The sequence below is a fragment of the Grampus griseus genome, assembly GCF_964374135.1.
Source record: "Grampus griseus genome assembly, chromosome: 12".
Lineage (NCBI taxonomy): Eukaryota > Metazoa > Chordata > Mammalia > Artiodactyla > Delphinidae > Grampus > Grampus griseus.
This window is the reverse complement of record NC_139006.1, coordinates 305,689-326,294: the sequence shown is the minus strand read 5'-3', so window position 1 is coordinate 326,294 and position 20,606 is coordinate 305,689. Positions and strand designations below refer to the sequence as shown.

Below are 20,606 nucleotides of genomic sequence, written 5' to 3'. Positions count from 1 at the left end.
AAAAAACGTGGCACTAAATCGACCATTAAAGGACACTTGTGGTACAAGAGCTGAACTAGGAAGGCTGAGCCTTTTTGCACATCAGGTGACCGCAACCCTTCTCTGCTCTGCACCTATCTGCAAATGACCAGAAAAAGCTGTGAGTACTGGTGGGGGTACAAATACATTTAGTGAATCGGAGAATTCACAATTAGCAAATCTACAAACAATGAGATCGACTGTGTGTCCACAACGTTGCCATGGGAGCTTTCTGGCTCAAGACTTCGGCATGATGACGTCTGTGAGTCATCAACAAGCTCAGGAATGGTATACACACTAAACCCTGCTGGTCTGCTGATATGGTCAACACTGTTGAGGGCAGGGCAGGAAGGGGAGCAGACAGGAAATCATAGCAGAAACCCAAATCATAGTACAAACAAAACCAGTCAATTATTTAAAAAATAAATTACACCAGGTATTTAAGAAAACACTTATGATTCTAATGATAGTTTCCAAAATTTTAAAATAGAACAAAAAAACACGATAGGATCCATGACCCCTGATGTGAAATCCTTGGGGATAGATGTGCCTCAGAGCAGTGGGGCTTTAGGATGGCAACAGGAGCATCTCCCCCGCATCCCCAAATCCCCCAGTCAGCAGACACACCGACAGCAAGGCGTGGGGAGGCTGGCACTGCGCTGGGTGCAGGTCAGTCTGATGCCTGCCGAGCTCTGGTCTGGCCATGCCTTGCAACCCAGAGCAATACAGAACTTCTTGGATTTTATAATTTTCTTAAGGGACTGGGTACCATAAAATGCTCAGAGACTAAAGTCAGTTGGCTGTTTTATTTCTCAGCTGGTGCTTTCCCCGCCCAGGATCCGGATAAAGTTTTTGCCACAGAGGTTTGTCACTTTTCCTTTATTTCATCAGACCTGAAACCTCGTCTCACAAGTCTTACGGCCAAGACTCCACGTCGGCAGACACCGTGGTCCTTCACAGAAGCCCCGCCGCACCCCACTCACGTCGCTCAGACGCCCAGACCTTGGGGACAAGAACGTCATCTCTGCAGCCTGCACTGGAGGACCAGGGTCTGGGCTGACACGTCCTGGGCTCTGAGCGCCATTCTCCCACCCCCTCTCCCCCTCCTCCCGTCAGCACAGTGAGATGTCGTGAGCCCACAGACCACACTTCTTGGCGCCGGCCGTGTGTGGAGCGTGGGCTCTGGGAATGGAGTACGCGCCCCCAGGATGAGCAGAAAGCACGAGGGAAGGACACACAGGTCCGCTGTGCCTGGCCCACCAGCAACGTTCCCTGACTCCACTGTTCCATCTGTCTATCGTTCCAGAGGGGGTTCCCACGGGGATCCAGCTAGACCCAAAACCTGAACTTATGGAAGGGAAAATAAAGATCTACTACTCAAGTGACGCTTTTAAATATTTTAAATGGCACCTGCAATTCTGGAATAAGCAGGCAGATCTAGCCCCCAAACACCAATGGACTGAGAAGGCAGAAGAGTGGAAACGATTACTTCTGACAGTCAGGGGTCCGCAGTCCATTTCTAAGACCTAAGCCGCCCCCGATGCGCATGCAAGAACGTGCAGGATTCCTCAAGCTGAGCCAAAAACAACACTACTTTAGGCAAGTGGACGCTTCCTGTATAAATCACAAGGGAGGGTAACCCCCAGCACACTGATGTGACAAAGGTCAGTCCTCAGAGCAGACGAGACAACCCCTACCAGGGGCACAGCCCCTGGGAGCCTGCGCGCGACTGAGGGACAGACATGCAGACGCGGGATGCTCACCTGTGTTGTCCTTGCTGAGGATGCTCCTCTGCATCTCCTCCACTTTGGCCATGAGTCTCTGGTACTGCCCCTCTGCCAACCGCAGGTCGCTGTTGGAGGAGGCCAGGCTAGCATTCTTGGCTTCCAGCATGTTCTGCAGAGCGCTCATTGCCTGCTCGAGGTCCCAGCAAGACTGCTTTAAGGTGTCCACCTCCGAACTGAGCGAGTCCTGCCTCTGCTGGCTGCTGTGGCTGTGCTCCAGCTGTGCCCGCAGCTTCGTGTGCAGGGCGGCCAGCTGCGCTTGCAGCTCGGCCTTTTCTTTAAGTGCCTGGAAAGACCCACACACAGCCACGCTGACATTCAGGAAAATAAGTCGCTTCCACCCTGCGTATTAAGAGGGCTGCCAAAACACAGCCAATGAGACAGAGGAACGTGTCCAACAGGTGAACTTTACAGGAAAGCACCATGTTTTCCAAAACATTCAGTCACCTCTAGCATTACAGTTATCCAAAAAGAAGGGGTTTCTCCAAACAGGCGCAAGAGGTAGGAGGGGTGAATACAGAGTCTGCCTGCTTTCCGCACGGTGGCACCTGGGCAGGACAGCACGTGGGAAAAGCTCTGCAAGCACCCACTCACCCACAAGGACGCTGGAAAACATATTTGTCCAAAAAACAAAAAAGCGCACAAGCATGCACAAACACACAGTGTAAGAATACCCGGAGTGCTGAGGGGTCTCTAAAAGATGAAGAGCAGCCAGATTCAGATCTGGGGAAAACAAAACCCACAGAACACGTCTGTGGGGAAAGGGTGCCATCACATAGGAGAGGCTCGGAGGGGCTGCGGCCAGGGCTGCCGGGCGCGGAGCAGCCTGAGGCACAGTCTGTGCTACGCGGCAGGGCCCCGGGGACCACTGTCCGCGGCACCCAGCAGGGAGAGGAGAGGTGGGGCCTCGAGAAGCCCTAGGCCCCAGGGGCAGCTGAGAACAGACACTGAGCAAAGGGCACGACCCCTACCCACTCATCAGCACCTCCCACCCACCCTGAAGTCAGCCTATCAGGGCGTGTACAGCAATTTCAAAATGCAAAGAAGAGCAGACAGCTGCACGTCAACACGCAATAGCAGAAGACCAATGTCGTGAAGACAATAAATTCAACAAACGGAAGAATACCCAAAAAAGTGAGTTAACTGAGCAAACGCAGTAAGATTTTGTAATAAGTATAATCAGCATATTCACAGAAATACCAAAAAGTTTTGCACCCGTAACAATCCACAAAGATCCTGGCTTGGACACAACTGAAGAGCAAATCAAATCCCAGGAGGATAAGGAGGTAAAGTAAAAGCCAGCTAAGGTGCTTCGATTGTTCAGGGCGTCAAACTCAGGGGAGGTGGACATGCACTTGCTGAGGTCACGTTCTACAGGAGGACAAAGTGAAAATCGTGTGCAACTAAAATTAACCCCGACACCTCGGTAATCACCTCTTCAGTTTAGAGTTTTATGTACAGAGTCTGTGTCCCAGGACCGTGTGAACAAAAAAGTCATCAGACGTGAGAAGCACATTCAGCAGAGCAAGCACTCTTGTGTGCACGGCTCCCCCGCCCGCACAGCGCAGGCTCCTGAGGGGAAGGGAGAGCCCCCTGCCTCGATCTCACACCCCCCAGTGCTTTGTGCTCTCCCCCGTCTCCGTGCCAAGTGCAGAGGATCAAAGGCAGCTGAACTGAGTTACTCTAATTGTTGATCGGAAAGCTGAAAATTAAGGGATGGAAAATGATTCTTTAGGCATATGCTAACCAGACAAAGCAAAATTCGTATCAGAAAAAGTAAAGAAGTACTAAAGGGGCAAAGATGACAATTTCACCAGGCCAGAAAAAGGTGAAATCCACCCCAAAGATTTCATTGCCATGGACTGTTAGGTCTCTGACAGCAGAGCTAGGAAGCCTCCCAGGCAGATCCTGACGGAGATACAAGGAGAAACCACACAGAGCGGAAAACCAGCACACCTCTTTCTGTGGCTGACAAATCAAGTGGACAAAAATGTACAGCTACAGAAGACGAAGCTGCTGCGCTGCTGCTGCTGCTGCTGCTGAAGCTTATTCCTAAAGACACATGTAAAGCTGTACGCACGAACAGGAGCTGCACATTCTTCTCAAAGACATGGCACATTGATACATCCATCAAATCTCCATTACCTGACTAGCCTCTAATGATAAAGCTTCCAGCTGTCCTTCGAGTCTCATTTTTTCTTTAAGAACCTGCAACATTTCATCATGAGTTTCAGCAACAGAGCTTTCCATGGACACGCTGGAGGATAAAGGCACAAAGGATCAGGCAGTGGGAAGATGACCGATCATTGTCTTTCCTTTACACCATCCATACTCTCCAAATTCCACACCCCTCTGCTCCTCTCCCCCAATTAAAAAAAAATAAGTAAGTAAAAAAGATTTAGCAGCTTCCCTGGTGGCGCAGTGGTTGAGAGTCCGCCTGTCGATGCAGGGGACACGGGTTCGTGCCCCGGTCCGGGAAGATCCCACATGCCGCGGAGCGGCTGGGCCCGTGGGCCATGGCCGCTGAGCCTGTGCGTCCGGAGCCGGTGCTCCGCAACGGGAGAGGCCACAGCAGTGAGAGGCCCGCGTACCGCAAAAAAAAAAAAAAAAAAGATTTAGGTAGCGAGCCAAAGCTCTTAGGAATGCTACCGATACACCCCCGCCCACAGCATGGCCTTTTCAGCCACCACATGGCCAGAATGTCCTCATGGAGACATGAGCCCCCATCACATCTGTGCAGTTTTAGAGACAGGTCTACACAGATCCTGGAAGGCAGAATATCTTAACACTGCAGGTGATTACTCATTCGACCCAATTCCACTTCTTACAAAGAGACAGAGTGCATATAAATGAAGCATTAAAGAGCAAGGGGGGACTCGGAGAGGAAGGCAGTGCCTCGCAGGCCCGGCGTCACCCACCTGCTGCAGATGCTGTCAGCCCGGCGCCGCGTCTCCCCATTGACCTTCTGCCTCTGCTCTTGGCGCTCGGCGGCTGCGGCCTGGAGGACATCCGAGATGGAGGGCAGCTGGCCCAGGGCGCTGGCGGCGATCTCCTGGCTGCTGACCCCACAGGGGGCCTGGCGCACGCCCCCCGTGTTCACTGGAAGGCCAGCCGTCCCTCGGGCAGAGACGCTGCTATAGGAGGAGCTGTCACTCTCGGTCCCGTCAGCCTCGGACACATTGTCCCCCGTCAGGGACGCATCCTCCAGGCGGTCATCGGCCTCGGGACACAGGCTGAGCTCAGACACCACAGACGTCCCACTGCCTCGGTTCTGCTCCAGGGAGGCCCTGGCAGAGTCCGGAGCCGGAACATTTCCACCAGAATTCCGAGCGTCTGAATCTTCAGTTCTGTAATCAGCCAGAGACCGAATTTTGCTTGATTTGAAACTTTTTTTCTCCTTAGGATGTGCCAGGAGCCCTAAGCTGCCCACCTTCGGCCCCCGAGGGACGCTGGTGCGCAGGAAGGAATATTCTTTGGTCATAGCCACGGCACTGGCCCTCGGTAAGGTTTCTGGGTTCAACATGAGTTCAGGATCAAGTGTGCTAAAAAGTCTCGTTTTAGTTACAGGTTGACTTGACTGAGAAGGAAAAGAAAGTACAAAAATTATGTTTAAAATTGACAAGCAGCATTCAGAAATCGCCATCCAGAGAGGCCACGCCGATTACGCAACGAGGGCTCCCTGCACGCGGCCGCGGCACGGACGTCCCGTGCTCTGTGACTCGCTGCCTCCACGGGGCCCCGGGTGAGAGCCAAGCGCACGCCTGACTCTGACCCGACGGCGTTTCCAAACACCCACCAGAGCACGTCCTTCCTCCTCACATCTGCTTCACACAATATTCCTGGCTATCCTCCCATGATAATTCTTTTACATAAACCTTGAAATTTTTCTTCAAGTTAAGAAAAAAGTCCTGTTGAATTAGAACTACCTTAAATTTATAATTACTGAGGGGATAATGAGCCACTTCCCCCCATTTATTTATATCTGTTGCCTGACCCTCGACAGAGGAAGTTATGTAGTGTTTTAGAGTCTAAACCATTTTTGTTGTCATTTAAATTTAATACTTAGATATTTTGTTATTTTGTTGATATTATAAATATTATCTTTTCCCACTAATTTCATAACTGGTGATACTAGGACAACTTGATTTTTCATATTTGTATTTGAAACTGACAATTTCTAAACCCCAATTATTTTAATAATTTTATATTTTTATAAATTTATAATGATAGCAATTTTTCAGTTGATTCTCCAGCATTTTTCCAAGGTGTTACCAACACCTGCAAATAACATTTCTCCTATTTTTTCAATATTTATATCTCTTACTTCTTTTTCTCATATCTTCATGTTAGCTAGAACTTCCCAAGTGGCCTTGAATGAGGCTGGAGATGAGGGGAGACACCATTCCTTGGCGCTGAATCAACATGACTTTCTCTTACGATTAATATTCTATGTTACTCTACAAAGTTAGTGCAATCCCAAAGTGGCAAGGAACAAGGTGGGCGAGGAGCATCTCAAAACGATGCTGGGATACAAGAGGAAGGATAAATGAGCCAGAGCAGCAAGGAAGAGTTAGGGGCGTGGTGCGTTGGACATGCCAGGCCTCCCAGATGGTGACACACACTATAAAGCTGCCATGATTAGATCCACTGAGAATGAGAAAAGAGTAGGTGGGCTGATGACACAGAACACAGCCCAGGAACTGGTCCAAGCATAGGTGGGGTCTATAGATATTTAAGAAGCACCACAATAAGGTAGCATTCCAACCAGTGGGGAAAAGAGAGACTACAAAATAAGCAATTTGAGATAACTGGCCAGCTGTCCACAAAGAGGCTCACTCCCACCTCTCACCTCCATCCAAAACATTGCAAGTGGATTAGATTTACACAGAAAAAACCACAACTTTTTAATACTTTTTATACTATCTCTTACTTATAGCATAAGAAGAAAACAGAGGTGAATTTACTTATATCCTTCAAACGGGGAGATCCTCTCAAATATGACATGAACCCCAAAAGAAGTAACAGCAAAAACTGAAAGTTCTGACTGTAAACATTCAAATCTGATGTGCAGGGAATTCCCTGGCAGTCCAGTGGTTAAAACTGCACTTCCAGGACGTCCCTGGGGGTCCAGTGGTTAAGACTCCGCACTCCCAATGGAGGGGGCCTGGGTTCAATCCCTGGTCAGGGAACTAGGTCCTGCATGCTGCAACTCAGAGCCCACATGCCACAACTAAAGAGCCCGCGTTCGGCAACTAAAGATCCCGCATGCCACAACGAAGAGCCTGCACTCAGCAATGAAGACCCCATGTGCCGCAACTAAGACCTGGCACAGCCAAATAAATAAATATTTTTTAAATTGAATTAAAAAAAAAAAAGACTGTGCTTCCACTGCAGTGGGCACGGGTTCGATCCCTGGTCAGGGAACTAAGATCCTGCAAGCTGTGCGACACAGCCAAAAACAAACAAACAAACAAAAAAACTGATGTGCAGCAAAAAGTATGCCAGAAAAGAAGTCACGGCGAACTAAGAAAAAATTGTTTGCAAAAATACTAGAAGGGGATAACTTCCTCATATACAGTACCAACATAACAAAAAGACAACCAACAGAAAAACAGACAAAGACCGACAAAGACACCCAAACAGCCAACACGCAAAGAGGCGCTGATTGTTAGGAAGTACTGGGTTTTTTCACCTATCAGAGGACGAACATTCAATTTTCATTATTTCTAATGCTACCAAGGATCTTACAGACTGCTAACCAGAATGTAAACCAGTCCATCCTACGTGGAGGGCAATATATATCAACTAACATAAAGCCTTTTACCCAATAATTTGACAGTTAAGGATTTACCCACAGAAGTATACCAAGACACAAAACATTCCCTGCAACATTGTTTGCAATTTCAAAAAATTAGAAACCACCTAAAGTCAATCACTATGGGTTGGTTAATGCAATGCTGGTACATACACATGGTCACGAAGGATGAGGAGGGCCTCCACTGTGTTGATGGAGAAGGAGCTAAGGACAGGGGAGTGAGAAAGGTCGTGTGAAGAGCAGTGCAGAGAGGGGGCTCCCCCGCATAAAAATTATCACCACCTCTACGTGAAGGCACATGCGTGGAGATGCTCTCAAACAGGGGAGGACTTTCATCCATCATGTCTACCATTTAAACATGAGGTTTGAACTACATTCCTAAATAAGTATCTTTCTACTCCTAGTTTGTTTTTGCTTGCCTGTTTTGCATTTTTTGAATCGAGAATTCTGCGTTTTATCAAATACCTTTTCAGCACCTACTGAGATGGTCATTAAGTCTTGCCACATGGAACGACCATTATGATGAGTTCTATCAACAGATTCTCCCATTTTGAACTAACCTGTACTCTTAAAGAAAACCTCACTCGGTTTATGCTACTCCATGAACCGACAGGCCATGCTGATGGGTCACAAGCACAGCAGTGGAGAGCACAGCTCTGTGCTCAGATAGGCAGGTTCAAGTCCCAGCTCAGCCGGGGGCACTGGCGGTCACTTCAGCTCTGAGCTCCCCTGGGTCATGGGGAGAACCCACCCAGATGCCGATCCGCATGAGGACGGCACCTGCCAGGCTGCACTCTCCTCAGCCGGCCCTGCCCCGAGGGTCTCCAGAGCTGGGGACAGGTGGGGGCCAAAGTAGCCGGCATCTTGCTGCCTGCCTTCCTTAGTGCGGCGCAGGGCGGGGAAGGCGGGGTGACCAAGCAAGTGGGCCTGTCAGGTTGCTCAGACCAGTGTGTGATGAGCCCAGCAGCTGGACAGAAGTTATCTTACTGAGGCTAAGGTTTTATACACATATATGCATACATATAATTTTTAAAGATGGGAAATGATGTGAAACTTCACACTGAACTCCTGACACATTGCCTAACGTTGGATGACCCAGGCAGAGCTTGGACTTGTGGTGCAAACCCCTGGGAGGCAAGCTGTGGACAAGCTCGGCACAGACACTGTCTGGTCTGTATCTTGGCTCTGCTACTTTACCACAAGTTCCTTACCTGTCCGAGCCTCACTATAATGTCCGTGGGGAATTTAACACAGTGCCTAGCACACGTAATTACTACTGACTATTGACCATCATTGTAATGTTTTCTGGCAGGCCATCTGGACAGATCCCTAGAAGCCCCTGACCGGGTGGGAGCCTCTGTCAGTGCAGAGCCTGGTGCTGTCCCTTCCAGTCCGTTTACATTGGCTTCAGAGCCCTGACGCTCGAAAAGCCAAGGTTCTCTCTTGGGAAAACAAATGGCCAACCTTGATGAGGACCCGTCACTACTAAATCAATCCCCAAAAGCGTTTTTTAAGTTTGTTTAGTTTTAAATTCCTTTAATTTGACATTTTTCAAGTCCACAGAAAACTTGGATGAAGAGTGAAATGAACCTTCATACCCCCCTTTCTTAGAGTCACTCGATGTGATTAAAAAGACTGCTTTCATTGGTATCCTAACGAGAGTTTCATACCTGAACACAACTGATTTTAGCAAAGCATATGGACATACTTATCATATGTGTGGGACGTGGCACATATTCTAACACTGTACAGCAAAGTTCAGTAGAAACTGTGCCACTTATGCAGTAAACAAGCCAAACCCAGGACTGGCCGCTCAAGCACAGACAGCAGTTCTGCCCAAGTATTTGTTGCCCCTGCTTTTCTAAAGGCAGCCTTAGAGGGAAGAAGGACCAGACGGGGTGGGAACCAAAGGGTGGGAACTACGTGACAAAAATGATCCTTGCAGAGAAGCACAGAAGCCCACCCCCCCAGAGAGAGAAATAAACAGCAGATCCTGGAATTATGTCTGACCAATTGCTGTTTTTCACACGTGAGGTTTTCCACTAGCTCGTCCGAGAGAGGGAGACTCACTCTTTCCTGCTGGCGCTTCGCCCTGTACTGTCTGAGCTGCTCTTCCAGCTGCTTCCGAGCCTGCAGTCGGACCTGCTGTTCCTTCTCCAGGGGCACTGGAGCCTCTGTTGAGCCTGAGGTGGGGAAATGGCCATTTAGAAACTCACAATGCACCAGGGTACAGAGGACCAATCAGAACGGCAGCCTGGCTGTTTTGTGTTTTATTACCGATACGATTTAGCTTTGAACGACACACGGCTGTCTAGTTTGAAAGAAGTGTTTGCAGATGGAGAGAAAACTGCGAGCCTTGGACACTGACCACAGAGAGGACCCACCTGGTGGCAGACACACTGGCCAAGCACAGGGGCCGTGCTCGTGCCACGAGTGCATCGCCCCCTATGGGCACCCGACTGGTAAAACAGGACACGCGCGGGGCTTTCCTGGTGGTGCAGTGGTTGAGAATCTGCCTGCTAATGCAGGGAACAAGGGTTCGAGCCCTGGTCTAGGAGGATCCCACATGCCGCGGAGCAGCTAGGCCCGTGAGCCACAACTACTGAGCCTGCGCGTCTCGAGCCTGTGCTCCGCAACAAGAGAGGCCGCGATAGTGAGAGGCCCGTGCACCGCGATGAAGAGTGGCCCCCACTTGCCACAGCTAGAGGAAGCCCTCGCACAGAAACGAAGACCCAACACAGCAAAAATAAATAAAATTAATTAATATATATTTAGCCTGAAATTAAAAAAAATAAAACAGGACACGGGCAACCTGTGCCTTTTAGTAACAAAAGAACTGAACTTGAAATTGGTGCCAGTGTGAGTGTTCTGAGGTTCTCACCAAGCTCCAAGTCCGCTCCCTGACAGTACAGAGGAACGTGAGAAGCAATCCTGACGGGACAACGGCCGCTGAACTCGCCTTCTTCATGCAGTTATGTCTGGGCCCCTCACCTCAGTTTCCTGCCTGAGGCGACTCCAGTCCAGGGTCTCTGCTCAAGGACAGGAGGGGAACTACTCTGACAACTTTCTGGCTAATAACAAAATTTTAAATATCTAAAATCCAAACCTTTCACTTTGGGTAAGAAAAGGGCCGAACAGCGAGTGAAAGGGAGGAGAGCCCCAGGTCTCCCCAGGGGGGTCAGACAGCAGGCTGACGGGAGCAGAGAAACGCCGTAACTGAGCCCCTTTATGGGCGGAAGCATCTTCAACTGTGGATCCTAGGAGGTAAGTAGCTGCTGCTGAATTTCACTAGGAATTCAGCAGTGTTGTCACTAACTGTGCACTCATCACTCGAGAGGTCTCTCATACTTTTCACAACGCTGAGTGGTCCAGACAGCAGAGACCTAGGAGCTGTGGCCTCAGGCAGGGAACCCAAATCAGCAAGCGCAGCACCAGAGACATGGCCTCGGGGCTGGGCTGGGGGCAGGCGAGCCGGGTGGGTACCTCGGGCCAGAGCTAACATACCCCTCAGGTCAGGACCCAGGATTTCACACAACATCTTGGCTGACATGCTAACAGTTAGTTTACAGAGATGTTTAAAGTACGCTGTGGCCCTAACAAAATAATGCCTGTGAAGAACCCTCTAGTAACCAGGGAAGTGGGAGCTGCAAGTGAAACTATCAAGGCAGCATCACAGCACACCCATCAGACTGGTAGACTCAGAGGAAACAGCCTCTGTGTCCTCTCACAGGGCGTCAGCACCCTGGCAATGTGACCACACATGATGGAGGTAAACACAGCTGTTGCTTCTGACCATGAATTCTGCTTCTAGGGTGGAGCCCACAGAAACGAAAGCACCAATGCTGCAAACATGCATGGGGAGATGCTCACTGCAGTACTGGTCACGTGGCTCTTACCGGCCACACGCGGGGCTCCTACCAGCCTTAAGAGAATAGATACGGAGTTGCATCAGCTGATCAGCTGATGTGGGGCAATATCCATGTGATAAAGCTAGGTGAGGAAAGCACACAATAATGTGAGGGACATTAACCCCATTTTAAAAAACAATGACCCCCAAACCTGGCTGTTTCCAGACGCCTGTAAAGGACTATGTGAGAATGTGGCTGACCTGGACGGGAGGGGAGGGGAAGAGGTACTAAAGGGAGGATGAGGCTTAAAAACAGCACGTGTGAAATGATCCCATTAAGTAAAATCACACAAGTCTGTGTATGAAAACCTACATGTTAGAAAAAGGCCTGGAGGTTTCTAGGGCTCAGAGGCTGCCAGTTTGCAACTTGTTCACCCATGAATCCCCAGGGATTGCACAAAATGTACACTGATTAAAGTAACTCATAAAAGAAAGCCTTCAAAGTGTAACTGTCGGGCTTCCCTGGCGGCGCAGTGGTTGAGAGTCCGCCTGCTGATGCAGGGGACACGGGTTCGTGCCGCGGTCCGGGAAGATCCCACATGCCGTGGCCGCGGAGCGGCTGGGCCCGTGAGCCATGGCCGCTGAGCCTGCGCGTCCGGAGCCTGTGCTGCGCAACAGGAGAGGCCACAGCAGTGAGAGGCCCGCGTACCGCAAAAAAAAAAAAAAAAAAGTGTAACTGTCAAGATCAAAACCCCACTGGCTGCTTGCTCACCACCCAGGGTGACAAAAGACACGCATGCACAGGCCCTTTAAACTTGGGCCTCAAGCCCAAGTCACCATCAGGCCATGATGAAGTGTATCTTGTCTCTGAAATGGAGCTAACTGTTAAATGTACGACCCACCACAGTGATAAAACAGCAAATGGAAGGGGGGTGCAGGGCCTGTGCCTCTGAAGGATGGTGGGTGACAAGGGCCCTGGGGTGGGGGGAGAGGGGGGAAGAGCCCAGTGGGAAGATGCTTACACAGTTGCGTTTCTTGCATAGGAAGACTGAGTCTGAGGGACTGCAAAGCTTCTTTTCTAACACTGCCCTCAGCACTAGTCCCCTGAGACTTCCTTAGGTTGTCATGGAAATCAGCCACACCTGGAGAGGCTTCAGGACCCACTGACAGCGGAGGGTCTGGGAACTGTGGCGCCGGCCCATTCAGACAGGTGTCCCCTTGGCTTCCTCCTTCATCTGAAGCTCTGTCTACCTCGACACCGGCACCTGGAAAAGAGGGTGTGCTGGGCCATCACGGTTTTAACAACTCAAGCAGGACAAGAGGGGATCTAGATACGTGAGCAATCTCCACATGCCATGGATCTGTTCACTCTGAGAGGACAGCAGGATCGTCCCCTCCTGTGGGCGGTGAGGTGGGACAAGTCACTCGACCTCGCAGAGCCTGACACACTCACCTGCAGGATGCCCTCCTCACCCTCCGCGCTACGGCTGTGGAATTTAAGTAGTAATGTTTCCTTTGCATTTAAACAAGACCAACAAGAAATCTTACGAAAGTCTGTTTTTTAAAAAATAGCAAAAAAACCTTACACATGCTTAAAACACAGTTGACGATGTTTCTAACAGGCGTTGTTAACAGCAGTGCTAACCCGTGTCACAGCCTCACGTTTTCAACGGGCTGATTCCAAATGAGAAATCAAAGGCAGAGTCAGAATAGCTGCTGAGAACGATTATGGCAAAGCTGAGCACAGAACCCAGAGTCCGTGCTCATGGCTGACAAACACCTGACGGATACAAAGCCAAGTTGACCAGTGGTGACTATACACGGCTACCAAGCTCACTCTCCTCCACTAACACTGTTACGAGTAGACTTGTTTATGCTCTAACTGAAACCTATTTCTGTGCCAAAAGGAAACTAGAAAGAAAGCACTCTCCCCGTGACAGACCGGCCAGTTGGCAGCCAAAGAGCCAGGGAGACGTGTGGAGGGGCTTCCAGGCAGGCGCCAGGGCCCCAGCACTGCAATGCCCCAGCCTCGCACAGGGTCAGCATCACTTGGCTCTCATGACGTACCCAGTATGCATCCAGGAAGTTCTCTCTGTGCCCAAGCAAATTTAAAATGGGTTTCTGTCACTTGAAATGTGACTCCCAACTAACATAGCTACTGTCATGCCTCTCTGAAAGGAAAACCAGAATATAAACGGGGCACCCCAGACACAAAGCAGAGCGGGGAGACCCAGCACCACCCTGAAACAACCATCTGTTGTTTTACACAAACAGCCCTTCAGTCTCCTGCTGGGGTCAGGGCTGGGGTCGGGGGAGGAATCCTGCATCTCAGATCCAAGTTAATCGGGTCAGTTCTGCTCTCCGACAGGCTTACTTACGGATCTAGGAGAGTCTCTAAACCTTCCTGTTTACAAAACAAAGTCATTTTTTCAGCATCATATTGCACTTTAAAAGAAACCTAAAAGAAGGCCCAATAAATAATAAGACTTGATTGTTTCCAAACACAAGGCTAATTATGGATAAACAAATAACGATGACCACACACACGGCCAGCACCGCTTCCCGGGTGCTTCCCAGGTGCTTGCATTTCACGTGGGCCCTCACGACCATCCCGAGATGCAGGTACCATTCATCTTTCCGTTTTCTCAAGAGGAGAGTGAGACTGAGATAAATCAAGGATCTTGCTTGAGGGCTCCTTGCTGTTAGTGGCAGACCTAGGAGCCGTCCCACTGTAGAGCTCTTGGTCTCGGGCCGAGCCACACTGGCCTCACCCGGCGTATAAGGAGCAGTAACCAGCAAAGCCATTTCAGGTGCTTGAGCACTGTTTTACAAGAACAGGAATGCAGTTTCTGCTAGTAAATCAGTAAATACACATGGTAACGATTTTCAAGCACACACCGACCAGGAAGGGGCATGGAATGGAGTGGGTAATTCACCCTGTACTTCCGATGCACAAATAACACATCAGCTAACATGCAAATGTGATCCAATAATCCTCAGATCACTAGTGGACCATTTCTGGATCCCAGTTAGTAAAATTCTGGCAACTAACCAGAAAGGTAGAATGTTAGGGCACAATGATGTGTCAGTGAAGACCTACAGAAGCCTTAACGGTAACCATGCTGCTCTGTCCTGCTGGAGCAGAAAGTTCCACAAAGTTCCCGTTCTATTTAACACGCGTGGTGCTTGATTCAAGGTTGGCATCAACTAAAAAACAAAACCAAACCCTCATCTGATTACTAAAAACACACTCTGAATGAATTAAAAAGTTCATTACGGTCTTAAGACACCACAGGCTTCCTCCAAAATGCACGCTGACCCACGTTCTCCTGTTTGAAGGCAGAAAGTCAGCAGCACACAGAGTAACTGGTGACTTACACTGGGCTTCATCCCACTGGTCCAGTGATGTCAGGGAGCCAGTGGGCTCTGGGGGGGCCTCGGGGCAAGCTGAGATCCCACTGCCGGGTCTGTCCTCCAGCATGCCTTCCTGTACGGCCGCTGCACCGTCCATGGCTAGGGTGACACGGGCTGGGCTGACAGTCAGGGGCTGCAAGTGAACTGCGAGCGAGCTTGGTTTCTGCCATCAGCAACGGCCGAGAGCTCCTGGGATGGGAAGCACCAGGGCTGCCATTTTCGGAAGATTTAAAGTCTCACAAATGGCCTGAAATCAAACCAAGTAATATCATGATACCTGACAGGAGAAAAAAGAGAAAAAAGGTATTATGAAACTTCGTTTGCCAGACTTGAAGTAACAATTCCAAGACTAACATTTGGTTCCCAATTTGCATCTGTATAATAAACAAATATAGATTTATTCATTCAACAAATAATCCTTGAGCACCTACAACATCCTAGATTTTGAGGATAAAATGCTGAACCAGCTCCACCTGGGCCCATCCCTACAGGGCGGCTGCACTGGCGCCGGCTAAAGACCATCCCGCCAGGGTGAGAAGCTCCACAGTCGGCGCTAGAATCGGCAGAGGTGGCCACGGAGCTGGGGGTGGGCCTTGGGTGACTGACGAGCTGAGTCTGTATTTATTTAAATTTAACTAATTTGTGTGTAAATAGCAACATGTGGCCAGTGGCTTCTGTACTGGACACACAGGCCCAAGAGCTCCCAGGGCTCAAAGGGCAAGCCCCTGCCCCAGGAGACCTGGCATGTCAGTGCCCAGGCCACAGCTCAGATCCAGAGGGCAACATGGAAGACGCGATGGCGTGGGACATGGTAAACTGGACACTGTTGGAGGAAAGCACAGGAGGTGAGGACAGAGGGAAGTAGCCGTCCCGGGATGGGGGCAGAGACAGCATGTCACAGCAGGTAACCAACGCATCCTTCATTTCTCGCAGGATCTGCTATCTTTCAGCCCATCCTGCCAGGCTGAGTTTAAGGTGGCAAAACTTTGCCCGAAGTCTGGCAACTGGTTATCACATTTGACGTGTAATGAGGATACTATCGCAGGTTTCAGGACAAAAATTTACATGACTTTCCTCCCCAGCTTACAAATCCCACATAGACATTTCTGAAGAGCCTAAGCAGGAGCCGACTCTCACTGGACAGGCAGGTGCGCCTGCTTCTCCACAGTCCTCTGTCACCCTGTCACCCACGAACACACAGCCTGGGGCTGGCACAACCTGGTCTACCCCGTGGTGAGGCCCAGCGACGGGAACCCAGTGGTGTTTGGCCCACAGCTCCCATCATCCACACGTTCCCTTCTGCAACCCGGCGCCCGACAGGCCAGCGATACCATGGATCAATAACAGTGCTGTTACGAATATAAAAAGGCTATGGCCAATTTTTTTTTTTTGTGGCCACGCCTCTCGGCTTGCAGGATCTTAGTTCCTGGGCCCTCGGCAGGGAAGGCGCAGTCCTAACCGCTGGACAAGCAGGGGATTCCCTATGTCTACTATTAAGTGTAGAGCTAGTTCTAAGGGTTTGTACTTGAGAGGACCACGGATAGAAATGTGTGAAAACATGGGTAACTGTTGCCAATGCCCTTCTCTCCTTGACTCCAGGCAAATACCCATGGACCCTTCCATGTCTACCATCAGGCACTGCTCTCAAGTCCCTCCTGGGCCTCAGGTAAAGCACGTGGCCCACTCGCTTCTGCCATCACGATACCCCCTGCAAGCATATCACATCGCAGTGTGTGTGTGCCTATCTCTTCCATCACACTGTAAGATCCTGGATGCAGAAATCACGACTCCAAGTCTGCCCCTACCCCCTGGAACATCCCCTGCACAGAGCAGTGCTCAGCACAGGCTACTGACTTAAATCTCTGCCTCACCAAGTTCCACCCCTTAACAACCAAGCTAGTGGTTCCAAAACAAAACGATGACAGTATTTGCATCCTTGGTCATCCACAATGCCTTGTCAAATACAGAATAAGTCTGTTTCTACTAAACGCAGGTGGGAGCCGCAGTTCTAGTGAGGGCAAAGAACACCCTGGGAGGTATAAACTGGGAGAGCTGTACGTGAATGGTCACAGGCAGATAAGCAGTGACAGTGACCAGGAAGAGCACGACAGCCAGTGGGACTGGACTTACCTACAGAAGACGGAACATGCCAACCAAAGGAAGGAGGGCACAGGGGCGGCCAAGGAGCCACAGAGAATGCGCCACTGAGGCAAGCGGTGACCACACCTGACCCTGACACTGTGCGGGAAAGAGGAACACTGGCCTAGATGTTCACGTCCTCTGAGGAAGGCAGGCCAAAGACAAATGAATCAGGCCGTCTGAGCCCAGTGCCAACACACACTCCGCTCACTGGCTTCCCTTTATTTGGATTTCTTACTAAACAAGAAGCCTTCTGATTCCCAAGGAGCCCTACCCCCTCCAGAGATGGATGGTGCAGCCGCCGAGAGTTCGAGACCCTGTGACTGTGACTTGTTCTGGTAACTTATGAAGGTGGCTCCTGTTCACATGCAGCTCTTCCTGAAGCCAGACAAGAGATGGAATTCACAGACCACCAGAAGCAGCCCCTGGTGAAGGGACACTTCTCCCTGCCCATAATACCCTGGCATTCTCCGTGTATCCTCAGCCTCCTGTGAATTTTACTTAGCATGATTCAGTTGTCCAGGGCCTCATTATCTCAGACGGCTGACAAACACAGGGCAAGGAGGGTCAGACAGCTGGGAGCACATCACAAGGAAGCTGTTAGTAGTAACATGCACACTCCATTTTGTGATTAAAAAGCAGAGATCAGCCTAATCACAGTACTGTTTTTGACCACGTGCATTCTGCTGTTTCCCAGAGGGAAGAGATGAGGCAAACCGTAACTTAGAACTTCGCGAAGTGCGTGTAACTCTAGGTCCATCACTGTCTGACATCAAGAGACTTCAGATCAAGAAACTACCATCTCAGGCACCTATGTGACTTCCAGCTTCCCCCAGACAGAAGATTACATGGATTTGGTATATGCACATTAACAGCTCCATCTACCCCATCTTCTTTAAGATGTCCCTATCAGCAATCAGAAACAACAGAGCATGGGAATTCCCTGGTGGTCCAGTGGTTAGGACTCTGGACCACCAGCACATGCACTGCCGATGGCATGGGTTCGACCCCCGGTGGGGGAACTAAGATCCTGCAAGCCACGTGGGGCAGCCAAAAAGAAAAGAAAAACAACAGAGCATGGCCAAAGTGAAAACCCGGAAAGCCTAATGTCACCATATAGCAGTGTAATGTAAAGGACAGACTCAGGTATCAGACATCTTGGCTGCAGGTCCTGACCCCCCGACCCTCACCTGTGAGATCATGGGCAGATTTCTTAACCACTCTTAGCTGGCGATCTCATCAGTAAGATGATGAGAAAAAGAATAAAAAATCTGTGCCAGGATTAACTGCACACGTCCCATGAGCTCAATAAACAGCAGCTATTATTATTAGTGTTATTTTCCCTTCAATTGCTGCTTGTCAAAATCAATAGGTAAAAGCCAACTGAATATATTCTCATTCAAGAAAGTATACTGGGCTTCCCTGGTGGCGCAGTGGTTGAGAGTCCACCTGCCGATGCAGGAAACACGGGTTCGTGCCCCGGTCCGGGAAGATCCCACATGCCGCGGAGCGGCTGGGCCCGCGAGCCATGGCCACTGAGCCTGCGCGTCTGGAGCCTGTGCTCCGCAACGGGAGAGGCCACAGCAGTGAGAGGCCCGCTTACTGCAAAAAAAAAAAAAAAAAAAGAAAAGCAAAAAGAAAGTATGCTGCTTTGATAAAGAAGATATGGTACACACACACACGCCAGAATATTACTCATTCATAAAAAAAGAACAAAATTTTGCCACTTGCGACAACATGGATAGACCTGGAAGGCATTATGCTTAGTGAAATAAGTCAGACAGAGGAAGATAAATACTGTATGTTATCACTATGGAATCTAAAAAGAAAGCAAATGAACAAATATAACAAAACAGAAACAGACTCACAGATACGGAGAACAAACTAGTGGTTACCAGAGAGGTGAAGGGAAGGGAGAGGGGCAAAGTAGGTGAAGGGGATTAAGAGGTACAAACTACTAGGTATAAAATAAATAAGTTACAAGGATGGAACATACAGCACACAGAATATAACCAATATTTTATAATAACTTTGTATGGAGTCTAATTTATAAAAACATCAGGGCCTTCCCTGGCAGTCCAGTAATTAAGACTCTGTGCTCCCACTGCAGGGGGCATGGGTTCGATCCCTGGTTGGGGAATTAGGATCCCGCATGCTGCACGGCATGGCCAAAAAAACAAAAAACAACCCATCAAATTACTATGTTATACTCCTGAAACTAACATAATATTGTAAGTTTAGTTAAATTTAAAAATTATACTGCTGCTTAAGGCAACTGGCTAAAAAGAAAAAAAAAGTTACTTTTGAATCTGAGTAATGTCAGATGACTTTTATTTCCTTTTCTTGCCATTCAAGGTCCACTGGAACTGAAGGCTATCACTCCAATAAAAAGTTGTATTTGCAATATTTAAGGGACAATTTAAAATGTAAAAAAAAGAAAAATCCACGAGTCACCTGTAAATGGCTTACAACGTCCCAGTGGTTTTCAATCACACTGACAATCAAATCTAAGCCTCTCACCACGAACTAGGATGCTGCATACCATCTGACCCCTCCCTACATTGCATCCTTGTTCCCTATCATTTTCTTCCTTTTTCATTACATACTTGCCATACTTCTCTACCTCAAAACACCAAACGTACTCCTCCCTCAGGGTCATCACACTTGCTCTTCATTCTGCCCGAAACACTCTTATCCCACAGTTTTGCATGGCTAGTTTCTTGTCACAGAGGCCTTGGCTCAAGTCACCTCCGCCGACGGGGTCTCCTACAGACCCACCCCAAGCACCGCCCAATACTCTCTCAGCAATGACCTCATTTATCCTCCGCATCCCTCCACGACAGCGTGAGCTCAGTGAGGGCAGGGACCCTGACACGACTTCGGCTCTGGATCCCAGCACCTACAATGAACAGTGCCGCTCACACGACCGACACTCAACAAACAGTTGCTGAATGAAGGCCGAGCTGTTCACCTGCATCACCTGCAGACTAGTGACTACGCCTGACCCCACTGCCTCTGGAAGGTATCACTGCACCAGTGAAACGCCTCTAAGCACCCAGAATCGAGATGGAATCGAGGTGGACTGAGAGGCTGAGAGCACATGGGCTCTTTAAACCAGGCTTCACACTAACCACCCGACACCATGTCACACATGTCATCTTGACAGAAGTTCTGCAAAAGAACAAGACCAACAGCAGTTGTGGGCACCTCTGAACAGATCACTCCCCGGCACGGGTAGATAGCGCTCCGGAAGGGCTCGAATGTACGTATATTTATGAAGCCAGTTCCCTAACAGCTACACAGGCCGGCTTCCAGGCCCGGAGGCTACCAACAGTGAGAAGCCGGACTAGCGCGGGGCGTTGTCGCTATAGGCGGAGCCGCAGCCGGCCCTCCGCGTCCGCCCCGGTACCGCCGCCCTTCGCCCGGCCCCCACTCCGACCGCGCCGCGGTTCCCTAGCTCCCCGCGCCCTCCCCGGCCGGAGGCCCTGCCCAGGAGCCACCCCGCGACCCTCACCCCGGCGCTGAGGAAGCCGCTGCAAATGCCCCGCCCGGCCGCTCAGGCGGAGACGTGGCCCCGCGCGAGGCGGAG

General features: G+C 49.9%; 1 protein-coding gene across 3 annotated transcripts in view; it reads right to left on the bottom strand.

The window, feature by feature from the left end:
• GOLGA3 (golgin A3) overlaps window positions 1–20,606 on the bottom strand; it is a 44,725-nt gene extending 24,119 nt beyond the window's left edge. Inside the window, exons 1-7 of one of the 3 annotated variants that reach the window (XM_082667306.1) lie at window positions 20,532–20,606; window positions 14,843–15,155; window positions 12,487–12,729; window positions 9,688–9,800; window positions 4,721–5,379; window positions 3,948–4,059; window positions 1,782–2,088 (exon numbers count right to left, since the gene is read on the bottom strand). In XM_082667306.1, the coding sequence (XP_082523432.1) occupies window positions 1,782–2,088; window positions 3,948–4,059; window positions 4,721–5,379; window positions 9,688–9,800; window positions 12,487–12,729; window positions 14,843–14,975 (1,567 nt within the window). In that variant the 5' untranslated portion in view covers window positions 14,976–15,155; window positions 20,532–20,606. The remainder of the gene's footprint in view (window positions 1–1,781; window positions 2,089–3,947; window positions 4,060–4,720; window positions 5,380–9,687; window positions 9,801–12,486; window positions 12,730–14,842; window positions 15,156–20,531) is intronic. The other 2 variants (XM_082667308.1, XM_082667307.1) reach the window with 2 other exon arrangements.